The sequence below is a fragment of the Mus musculus genome, chromosome 19, assembly GCF_000001635.26.
Source record: "Mus musculus strain C57BL/6J chromosome 19, GRCm38.p6 C57BL/6J".
NCBI classification, from domain to species: domain Eukaryota; kingdom Metazoa; phylum Chordata; class Mammalia; order Rodentia; family Muridae; genus Mus; species Mus musculus.
In genome coordinates, this window is record NC_000085.6 from 25,080,069 (window position 1) to 25,091,771 (window position 11,703).

Consider the following 11,703-nt stretch of genomic DNA (forward strand, 5'->3'; position numbering starts at 1 on the left):
GGATGCTTACTTCGTGGCTCTTTTCACTTAAGCACACTTGTATTATTGGAGAGCCCCTTATTTATCATCATACCAATGGGATTTCTATAGCAATAACTAGCTAGAATTTTCATAGTATTTTAATTTCCTGAACATTTCAAGGGTCTGCATACAGTATATCATTCAGAGCCAACCGTCCAGTTACTTAGGGGTGTGTTTCACAACTAATCCAACAGGAACACACTGTTACTTAAAGCTTGGTGTTATTAAGTGCTTTGTTAAGATGTTTCCCCCGTGGCCCTAATGAGCAAGTAGAGACACTTGCTTTGAATACGCTCTGGGCAGAGATAATCACAGCCATGCTCCTAGTGTGTGAAGCTTTCGAATCCAGTTTTCCCACCTCTTCATTTACTGAAGTTGGCCCAGAGCAGTTTAGATGTTGCTTGCGGTTGCTTGCTGGAGCACTTTGGATGGCCTGAGAGGCTGTCATCTTTCAAGCCTTCTGTGCTTTGACTCCTTGTGTGCTGTGTGCTCTTTTCAGCCTTTCCCTTTGTCTGTCAGGATCCCTACACTCCCGGGTCTCACCAAGACAGCAGCTGTCCTGTCTCTGCTGCTCACGTTTTATATAAAGTTCAGTTGCAAGAACCAAGAGCTGGAGGCTAGAGAGATGATGGCTCAGTGGACAAGAGTCCTTAGCAGGCAAACCTGGAGACCTGAGTTGGATCCCTAGATTCGCATAAAAGTGATGGGAGAGATCTGGTTCCACAGAATGGTTCGTTCACCTCCACATCCCCACTGAGGCACACGCCTGCCCAGGTGTCCTCATAAAAACATGCATGGACAAATGATAAAAATGAATAGGATTTGGGGGATTTTTTTTTGAGTGAAAGATAAATGGTACCTGTCTATAGATGTAAATCTTTGAAGTTTGGTCCCTGGACCAAGCAAGACATCAGAAAGCCTGAGCCTGCTCTGCTGAGGCTGCTGCTCCTGGGAGCTCTCAGCTCCCCACTCCTCCCCACCCAACTCCCTTTGATTTTCTTCCCATTGACCTGAAAGGAAACCACACCAAGCAGCAGGAAGGAGATGCAGCATCAAGTCCATGGTGGCACTGTCATCCAGTACCACCCCAGTCCCTCAAGCCCTCAGCGTCCCTTGCCTGGAGTCACACTTCTGATGACCAGGGAGCAGGGCAGCTTGCTTTTACCACCCCCACCCCCACCCCAGTCACTTCTCTTTTATCTTTATTTTCCAATCCTCTTAGTTTCTGAGCTCTTTGTCTTAGTTGCAGTTTTGTCTGAAGCAGATTAAAGGTAAATATGTTGGGACCGGAACGATGGAGCACACTGATGATCAGAGTTCAGTCCCCAGAGACCAACACCCAAAGGTTGTTCTCTGTCCTCCCCCACCTCCTGCCCCCAGCACAAACAAACAGATAAATAAATGGAAAAGTGAAAGAGTAAGCTGACACATTGAAAAATAGATTGTTCCTCATTAAATAAATCACTAAGTGCCTTGGGGGGCTGGGGAGACCGTTCAGTGGGTAAAGTGTTGGTTGCATAGGTGTAAGGACCCCAGCACCTACATGACTCTGCACACTGTGGCGCATGTCTATACCCCTGGCCCTGGGCACAGAGACAAATGGAGCCTGGGGTCACTGCCGATCTAACCGAAATGGTTCAGTGAAAGAGTATACACACACACATACATACATACACACACACATACACACACACACATACACATACATACACACACATACACACACATATACACACACATACACACACACATATACACACACACATACATACATACACACACACACACACACACACACACACACACACACAGGGGGGCATTTCATAAAGAGAAAGTAAAGAGGAGGTGACTAAAACTTGTGGGTGGTCAGATAGGAAGAGAGATTGATCAAAACAAAGAAAGTTTCTGTTAAACTGGAACCCTGGATTTTACTGTATGGTAAGCACTATTAGTGATATGGTAGTATACATTTTTAAATTGTTAATCAGAGTAAAGTTAACTTTCTTACCACCAAACAAAATGATAAACTGGCAAGGTAATGCATAAGACTCTTCTGCTGCCGGCTGGTGATACACACACCTTTACTCCCAGCACTTGGGAGGCAGAGGCAGGCGATCTCTATGAGTTCGAGGCCAGCCTGGTCTAAAGATGGACAGCCAGGCTTACACAGGGAAACCCTGTCTTGAAAACCAAACAACAACCAAACAAAAATGTTTCTACAAAGAACACATATGACATCACATTTTATCCCATAAATATAATTTTATTATCAATTTTAAATATTTATTTTAAAGCTAATTAGGAAGAATTTGAGCAATATTATCATCACCATAGTTTGTTTGAACTAGGGTCTAAGAATGGAAGTGTTTAAGCAATTTCTCCAAGATTCAGCAGATGAACTAAATTAGAAAGCAGAGGCCTTAACCAATCTGAGTGCTTGCTTATATGCCTGCATACAACAACCGGGTGGTAGCACACACTGTTGAAACACAGACGTGTTTTAAAAGTCAGTTCTTCTAATGTTTCAAGTTTATTCACATTAAGACTTTAAAAAATCAGATTTGTCAAGAAATATTGGAGCTAACAGATTTGACCTTTACTTCCTTGCTTTCTGCCCATCTCCATGATGGAGATGCTCGCTTGGTTGTAACACAAGACACTAGAGTGGCCATCCCGTGAGAGAAGAAAATGCAGGAGGGGACAGGAGGATGACTCAAATGTTTACCGTCAAGAGTCTCCCTGCACCAAGTGGGAGGATGTCCAGTCCAACTGGATCCAAGAATGAACCATCAACTGTGTGTGGAGCTTTGTTTTATGGCTTATGAGACAGTGCAGAAATTCAGATGGGGGCTGGAAGTTATCTTACCTGAGGTCCCAGTGGCTGCTTTTATTGAGTGGAGAGGAATGCGGTGTAATTAGCATACCAAGCCACTTGTAAACTAGAATGTGTAAAATGCTTGAGAGCCTCTACACCACCCTTTAATATTTTGAAGTCATTCTCAAAGAAACAGTGTTTGTGCTGGTCACTTGAACTTTTGCCGAGACAGTCCTATGGCCCAGAGGTGAATTCTGCCTCCTCTAAAAGAATTATAAATGTTGATATTTTTAATGACATGAGATATTTATGTTACACTATTTTATTTCCTAGTAGAGAACATTAGAAGGGCAAACTCTTTCACTGAAAATTTAAGAGTCTGTAGAAAAGGTCAAAGGATTTAGCTACCAAGTTTTCACCATGTAAGCCCTTGCCTAATTCAGACCCATCCTTTGATAGGCATCCTCTGTGTTAAAGATGGCCTTCTTCCACCCCACATCACCGAGTAGCCTATTGGTAGTCCATTTGGTTACAAGTGATGGAACCCAACTAAAAAAGACTTTAAACAGAGGAGGAGGGTACTCACTGGACCTCATAACAAAATCACAGGAGTCAGACGTGGAGTTGGCCACTAGATGCACAGGATCAGCAAATGGAGGACTACCATGCTGTCTTTCTCTCCCCACCTCACCCCACCCTCTCTTCTCTTAACACAAACACACAGACACAGGCAAACACACACAAACACGTAGCACACATATACCCATCCATACACATAAACACACACACAGGCAAACACATATGCACATACATGAACACACACCCACCCAGGATGATGAAAACCCCAGGAATCCACTAAAGCGTCCTATTTCCTCCTTCTGCTACTTGGGAATTGTCTCCGATTTCTGATACACGTGAAGCCTCAATAAATTCAGAAATAAGAAGCTTAGGAATCCTGACTTAGCAAACTGATACCAAATATTTTGTGACAGTAAAACTTAGACTTATTTTTTTAGGTCAATAATGTTACTACTGATGTTTTTAAAAGTTCCCATGTGTACTGTAATAGTTTCATATCCCCATACTGATGTGTGGGAACTTGCTTCCCAGTATTTAATAATCCAGTATTAAATGTGAGGAACTGGCAAGGGAGCATATAGGCAAAACCAGGCAGCCCAAGCTGGAATTGTTGGAGCCGAGGGAGCAAAAATGGTGGCTCCTTTTACTAGTGTATCTACCTCTCTGTGTTTAAATTTTCCTCAACGAATGATTATTTAAAAAGAATATTTTAAAAGTTCTAGTTCAAACCAAAGCTACTATTAGAAATACTAAGTGTAATGTTTTCTCCAGAGAGTGGGTCTTCCCTGCAGAGGTATCTGCTCTGGTCATGCTGACAGTCCCAGCTTCCTCTGCAGGTACCCAGCTCACCTCGGCTGAGGGGAAGTCAGTAGTTACACTCAATGGGAGCTGGAGGGAGGGGGTGGGGTGGAGTGGGGGTGAGTTTACCACTTGGGTCATCCCACCAAACGGAATACAGACTTACCCTGAGGTGACAACTGCTACTGGGAAAGGGCACTGCTGAGCTGTACTGGGGTGAGAGAACCCTGACCGTTTATTGCCTAGGAAAAGAGAGCTAGACAATGACCCAGTGTTTTGGCTTCCTGTGAGCATTTAGCACAGTAGGGTTGGACAGCCTACTGTGGGGGTGTGAATTAAAGCTTTTATTTTTTTATTAGTTATTTTCCTCATTTACATTTCCAATGCTATCCCAAAAGTCCCCCATACCCCCTCCCCCACTCTCCTACCCACCCACTCCCACTTTTTGGCCATGGCATTCCCCTGTACTGGGGCATATAAAGTTTGCAAGTCCAATGGGCCTCTCTTTCCAGTGATGGCCGACTAGGCCATCTTTTGATACATATGCAGCTAGAGTCAAGAGCTCCGGGGTACTGGTTAGTTCATAATGTTGTTCCACCTATAGGGTTGCAGATCCCTTTAGCTCCTTGGGTATTTTCTCTAGCTCTTCCATTGGGGGCCCTGTGATCCATCCAATAGCTGACTGTGAGCATCCACTTCTGTGTTTGCTAGGCCCTGGCGTAGTCTCACAAGAGACGAATTAAAGCTTTTAAAGATGAACATTACTTGTCTTGGCATAATAGGAACACAGTTAAGATACCATGGTCCACGGTGCAGAGTGTAAAGTTGGGATAGACCTTGATGGTTGGTAGCTCTTGTTACTACTCAGTTGTCTTACACCTAGACTGTCAGCATATGTTAGCTGTGTATGTGTATATAAGTTATAATTCAACTTTAAGCCTCTAGCACCTATTTAAGATAAAAAAACAAAGACAAGGCTCTATTTATAAGGATCGATAGTTATTTTGACTCATATTTCAAGTCTGAAACTTAGCACATTTACTTATTAAAACTCTTGACAAGAGGCTAGTGGGATGGCTCAGAGGTTAAAGGTGCTCCTCACCAGACCCAATGACCTGAATTGATCACTGGAGACCACATAGTGGAAGAAGAGACCCAACTCCTGAAAATTTCCTCTCATATCTACATACAAACCATGGTGTGTGTGTGTGTGTGTGTGTGTGTGTGTGTGTGTGTGTGTGCCAAACATAATATACAAGCAAACAAGCACCTCCCCCACCACACACAGTAAATATAAATAAAATATGTACATTAAAAATTTGGAAAGAGAAGTGGGTTTTGAATGTGTATTTAGAGCTTCAGAGTAGGGAGAAAGACTAGGCACAAAGTTTTGCAATGCTGTCTGGTAGATGTCACTAGGCCATAGCTATGTTTGCATTTCCTTCCTTCCTTCCTTCCTTCCTTCCTTCCTTCCTTCCTTCCTTCCTTCCTTCCTTCCTCCCTCCCTCCCTCCCTCCCTCCCTCCCTCCCTCCCTCCCTCCCTCTTTCCCTTCCCCTTCCTTCCTTCCTTCCTTCCTTCCTTCCTTCCTTCCTTCCTTCCTTCCTTCCTTCCTTCTTTCCTTCCTTCCTAACATCTTCCCTCCATTCCTCCTTTCCCCTCTTTCTCCCTCAGTTTCTTTCTCCTAAATGTTCCTTTTCCGAGGGGAGAAAATGTTTGCTTTCGTGCTGGCTTGAAATGTTGGCAGGTGGATGGCAAACTCTCTTCTCAAGACAGAGCATTGCTCTGCAGCTGGAAATAAAGCAGGGACACGGAGGGCATCCCTTCCTCCCCTGGCTTAACTCCGACTACAAGGCCCTAGGGAAAGTTGCTGACTTCTTTACGATGTGATTATCAACAGGAGGATGCTGTGGAAATACGTCCAGTACCTGAATGTCCTAAGGAACATCTGGGCAACAGAATATTGGTCAAGGTGCTGACTCTGAAGTAAGTGTCAGACTCACAGCCACTGTACTAACGTCCACCTTGTGTTTAGATGAAAGCTATGTGGCATCATCAATGCTGGGGTCGAGAGGGTTCTCCCAGCATCTTTTCAATAGAGGGGAGCATTGGGGTAACAGAAAGAGCAGAGATTCAGTTGATTCCCTGGACTCTGTTTCTCCAAAGCCTTTAACAACCAGACTTCTATAACATGGAAATCAAACACCCCGTGTCTAGGACAGTTAAGTGTATAAGGTAATGACGAACTTTCTAACATTAAGAAAAACAACAGTAGGTTGGATATGTAACTAGGTGGTAGAATAGTTGCCTGGCATGTGTGAATTGAGACCCATAGATTGACCCTTGTCTTAGATTGGGTTACTACTGCTGTTATGAAACGCCATCACCAAAAGCAAGTTGGGAAGGAAAGGGCTTATTCCCCTTAGGCTTCCACACCCATCACGGAATGAAATCAGCACAGCAACTCAAAGAGGGCAGGACCCTGGAGGCAGGAGCTGATGCAGAGGCCATAGAGGGGTGCCGCTTACTGGCTTGCTCCCCGTGCTTTGCCTGACCTGCTTTGTTATAGAAACCAGGACCACAAGCCCAGGGCTGGCACTACCCACAGTGTGCTAAGCCCTTCCCCAATCAAACACTAGTTAAGAAAATGCTCTGATCTTATGGAGGCATTTTCTCAGTTGGTGCTCCATCCTTTCAGATGACTCTAGCCTGTTGTCTCCCCTGGTTCTGCCCTTCAATACGTGCTAATACCACTACTCATGCAGGGACCAGTGCTGGCTCTGTTGTGTCCTTTTTCAGTCTAGCCAGTTCCTTGGGATGGGTGTCAGGAATTGCATATGTTGAGATAACCAGCCTATAAACCAGATTTGTCTTCAGTAATGGGCACAGAAAGGCAAAGCCTAGTCCTTGCAAGTTAAAAATCAGCAGGAGGACTGGCTGAGAGAGGTTGTTCCCGGTGTTCAGAAAGTCTGTACTACTGTCTGCCACGCCTAGCCCCATTCAGTTGGGCTACTGTCAGATGCAGTTTAGATTTGGAACTAAGAGAACATTCTCCCCGGGCTAATTGTTACAAGCCTTCCAGATTTATCTAACACATAAAGCCACGGCAGCTGTTCTTATAAACCGGAAACACGTCCTGCCGAGCTAGAGATGAATTATAAAACAAAACAAAACAAAACATGGAGTCTGGACTTTTTCATTAACACTCATAATTTTCCCATTCATATCTGTGTGTGTCTCCTATTTGTGGTGTTATCCTTGTGTTTCTGGAATCATGTTCACATTTTTAATGATTTGTATAAATCCATGCACTTTTCAGACATTCAGACATAGACAGGCTAGAACCATATTGATTTTCTCCATCCCTCCCTCCCTCCCCGTCTCTGACAGGTTTGAGATTGAAATTGAACCTCTGTTTGCCAGTATTGCCCTCTATGACGTTAAAGAAAGGAAAAAGGTATGTTTAAAAAAACAACAGCCCATCCTATAAATCCCATATGATTTTAGAGTTCACGTTTCCAACCTCATTTCTGGCTGTAAGAAAGCACAACAGGTGTTGTGTGTGTTGTGTGTGTGTGTGTGTGTGTGTGTACAGGTTGTGCTGCATGGGTGAGTGTGTATATGTATTTACAGGTATGTGCACATATGCATGTGTATGTGTGTGGAGGCCCAAAGTTGAATCGTGTTTTTCTTAGCCCATTTGCACGTTACCTGTGCAGGCAGGCTCATCCGGTTGGACCCAGAGCTTCCGGGCTGGGCTTGCTCCAGGGGTTCCCAGGCTCTGCCTTTCAGACGCTGCATTTACAGCCGGCCTCTGTCCATCCGGCATTTGTGTGCATTCCTGGGATTCGAACTCAGACACCCAGGCGTGTGTGTCAGTTGCACCCCGCTGAGCCCCAGCATAGACATCAAACTGGAAAACATATTAACCCTGATAGCTCCAGATTTTCTTCCTTGGCCATGTTTGAAGAAAGCTGATGTGGCAATGCATCATCTGTGTTCTCTGAAGAATCTTTAAGGGAAAGGCCAGCTGGAGGCTCACTGGTTGGATAGAGAAAGAAATAAGTAATACTTGAGGCTATGTAGGGTGTAAAATAATGTTGTCATTTTAACAGGTCAGCAATGCGTGATTTTTGTCCAGAAGTTTGTTGTTGTTGTTGTTTTGAGTGTTTTGCTTTTTGCCGTGAGATAGATTCATTGTGGGGCTGGGGAGATGATTCGGTGGGTAAGAGCTCTTGCCAGGCAAGCATGAGGGCCTGAATCTGAACCCCTAACACCGACATAAAAAGCCTGGCATGATTGCATGTTTCTAAATGCTGGAGATATGTTGTCTTAAGACAATAAAACAGAAAGCAATAGAAGTAGACATCCACCATCCTGCTCTTACTCCTGCATGTAACACACACACACACAGAGACAGAGAGACAGAGAGAGACAGAGACAGAGAGACAGAGAGGAAATTAAATAGCTTCATTGTGAATGGATCTAGTGACATCTTGTTAGTGACATAGTCATTACATAGTAAGAGGTCCGTGTCTTTTTTCCTTAATAGTTCAAGGTGGTAAGGGGTGAATGGCAGGTTAGTAGGGTCTCTATACCAGTCAGTCATTCAGAAGTCCAGGCTGCCAAGAGTCCGTCCTTCCTTAATATGTCCTCTCCCCAGGCACTCCGCTTAGGGCCATTGGTGCTTGCAATATGAAATATGTGAGATGGTGAAGTGGAGGAGGCCTGGAGATGTAATGTCTCACTTATGCTCCCCATTCACTGCAGACGAGTTAGTCACGTGATTGCTCTAACTGTCCATGTGCTGACAATAAACTACCTCAGCATGTAGCTTTCACTAACCCACTCTTAGCAAGGACAGAAAGAACCCAGTAATGGCTGCCACCTCACCCTAAATTAGAAAGCCGGAGAGCGCTGGGCATGTCAGGATGAGGATGCATTGCCTGTACCAACCTCCTCCTCCCACGAGTAACAACGTCCTTAGGTCTTTAGTGTGCATGCCAGGCTGCCTCAGGGTTGCTCTCTTCCTTCTTCCCTCTCTCTCTGATGCAGAGTCAAGCCAGGCTGCACTGCTCGCTAGACTCAGTCCAGGCCTTCCAGCCTCTGAGATCCTTGCCTGTGCTTTCTTCTCTGCCCTCTGTGCCTTGCATTTCTGCCTGTGAGAAGCGCTCATCTGTCGCTAACGTCTTCTCCATAAATAGTTTTCCTCATTACCCCAATCATCGTGTACTTTCTAAAACTTCCCTGGCGCCTCTGTGCCTGAGTGTAGTGGCTTAACTTGCTATTACTGTAGCTTGTTGTGTCGGCTTTTCCCTCACTGTGACTGTAAACCAGGCAGAGGTGTGTGCCTGTCTTGTTCAGTGCAATACCTTGCATTTCACTGATATCCAGAAAATACTGGTGAGTTAATAAAACTTAAGTGTTGCTCCTATGGCTCCAAACTGTGTAGAAATTGTAACAAAATGTCCGAATTTCTAGCAGCCACTAACCCTATCCACAGTTATACTTCTTTTAGCAGAATTTCCCTATGACTTTTCAACTCCTGTTGCATTTGGGACCAAGAATACAATACCTCTAACTGACTTTTCCCTGTGTTGATCATTTACAGATCTCAGAAAATTTCCACTGTGACCTGAACTCCGACCAGTTCAAAGGGTTTCTGCGAGCTCACACACCCTCGATTGACCCATCGAGTCAGGCTAGGTCTGCCGTGTTCTCTGTCACCTACCCATCTTCAGACATCTACCTGGTTGTCAAGGTGATCACATACAGTCCAAGATGCATGTTCTGATATTCATGTTGTTATCTTACTCGGCAACACTGACAAAGGTCACATGACAGGCTTGTGTGTCCTCTGTGATAGTTGGGTTGTTTCCTTCTCACCAACACTTGCCCTTACAAGTAACTTCTGCCGGAAGACTAGAAAGGTGGGGGGCTTGCAGGGCCTGTAGTCAGAGGTTGCAATCCTGACTTTGGAGTCAGACACTGTGTGACCTGCTGTGACTCAAACTTCCTCAGACTTGGCTTCCTACCTCTGGTGATCATACTGACCTCCACAAGTTGTCTCAACTTCAAACAAAGCCTGAGCCTTCCTAACTGAGGAAAGCCCCCTCAGCAGTTCTTGTCTGGGAGGTTGCCATGATGGAAGGTCTCCTAGCAATGTTCGGGTGTCTCTAGCACCCTCGGCCCAGCATCCCCTGATCTGCCTCTGACACCCTGAGATATGGCTGCATTTTCCCACCTCACTCTCTCCTCTATTACAGATCATGTGTCTAGTGAGAGTCAAAATCCATGGGGCCATTACAAATAGGATGACACTCCACTGGAGACTGTCCATGCAAGAAAACCTTAGAAGACCAGAGCCTTTCTCTACATATTAAAGTTACTAGTTTGAATCTAACAACAAACATTAGGTATTGAACAACCTGGCCAAATAATTGTACTTAGTAACTCTCGAAGGCAAACAAGTTAAATAGCTCAAGACAAGTAAATCCAAGTGTCTGATCTCAAGGGCAGTCAGACTTCTGTGTTTGAGCACTTTTCCGTTTAGTTTGGTACCCCTGTCTGCATCACTTGGATTCTCATGTGGTTAATAGTGGCGAACAGGGTCTAAAGAATCCGGGCAGCCTGGAGTTTGCTTCTTTTATATTATTTCACAAAGACGGCGATAGCTCAAAGGCACCTGTTTAAGGATCTAGAATTTTGAAATCGGTGGCTGGGACTGGAAGGCCTACCTGAGGGTTCTCAGCTGTAGCTCAGTAATACTAGCCTAACATGGACCAGGTACTGGGCTCAGTCCCCAGGAACTAGAAAGTATAAAAATAAAATGATAAAATGATAAAATAAGTCTTTTGTTAAGACTGTGTATCTGTTGCTATTATTGTAAACTCTCCGTGCGTCTCACTCTGGTGTGTTAACATACAGGAAAGCATAATTTGAGCTATAACAGCACTGTCGTTAAATATACAGTTCTCTCAATGGGCAACCAACAAAACCACACTGATTCTAGAGCTAATTTTATTTCCAGCGCTACTTGATTCTATTAACCTTCAGTAATTACCTAACAATGGTAATCTGTTGGCTGCTACCACGGACAACATCCTCTCAGATTTTTTAATGTGGAGCTGTACTTGTTTGACAGGAACAAACACATTGTAAGGTGTCTGGATATCATTAAGAAACTTAGGAGCCCAAGAGATGGCTCAGTGGTTAAGAACACAGGCTGCTCCCCCAGAGGACCCAGGTTCAATTCCCAGCACCCACGTGGCAGTTCACACCTGTCTGTAACTTCAGTTTCAGGGAATCTGACACCCTCATGCAGACATACAGGCAGGCAAAACACAAATAGACATAAAATAAAAAATAATGAATTATTAAGAAATTTAGATCTACCCTGGAAAGCCCTCTCCCTTTGGTGTCTCTTTGCCTTGATTACAAGACCATCATGAAGCTGCTTTCCTGCAAATACATACTAAGTGGTATTGTAACA

At 44.4% G+C, this 11,703-nt stretch overlaps 1 protein-coding gene across 4 annotated transcripts in view; it reads left to right on the plus strand.

The window, feature by feature from the left end:
• The window catches only part of Dock8 (dedicator of cytokinesis 8), a 203,112-nt gene that overhangs the window by 80,748 nt on the left and 110,661 nt on the right, over window positions 1-11,703 (plus strand). For all 4 annotated transcript variants that reach the window (XM_006527436.4, NM_028785.3, XM_011247397.3 and 1 more), the window contains 3 exons: window positions 6,112-6,197; window positions 7,602-7,668; window positions 9,823-9,972. In XM_006527436.4, coding sequence (XP_006527499.1) covers window positions 6,112-6,197; window positions 7,602-7,668; window positions 9,823-9,972 — 303 coding nt within the window. The remainder of the gene's footprint in view (window positions 1-6,111; window positions 6,198-7,601; window positions 7,669-9,822; window positions 9,973-11,703) is intronic.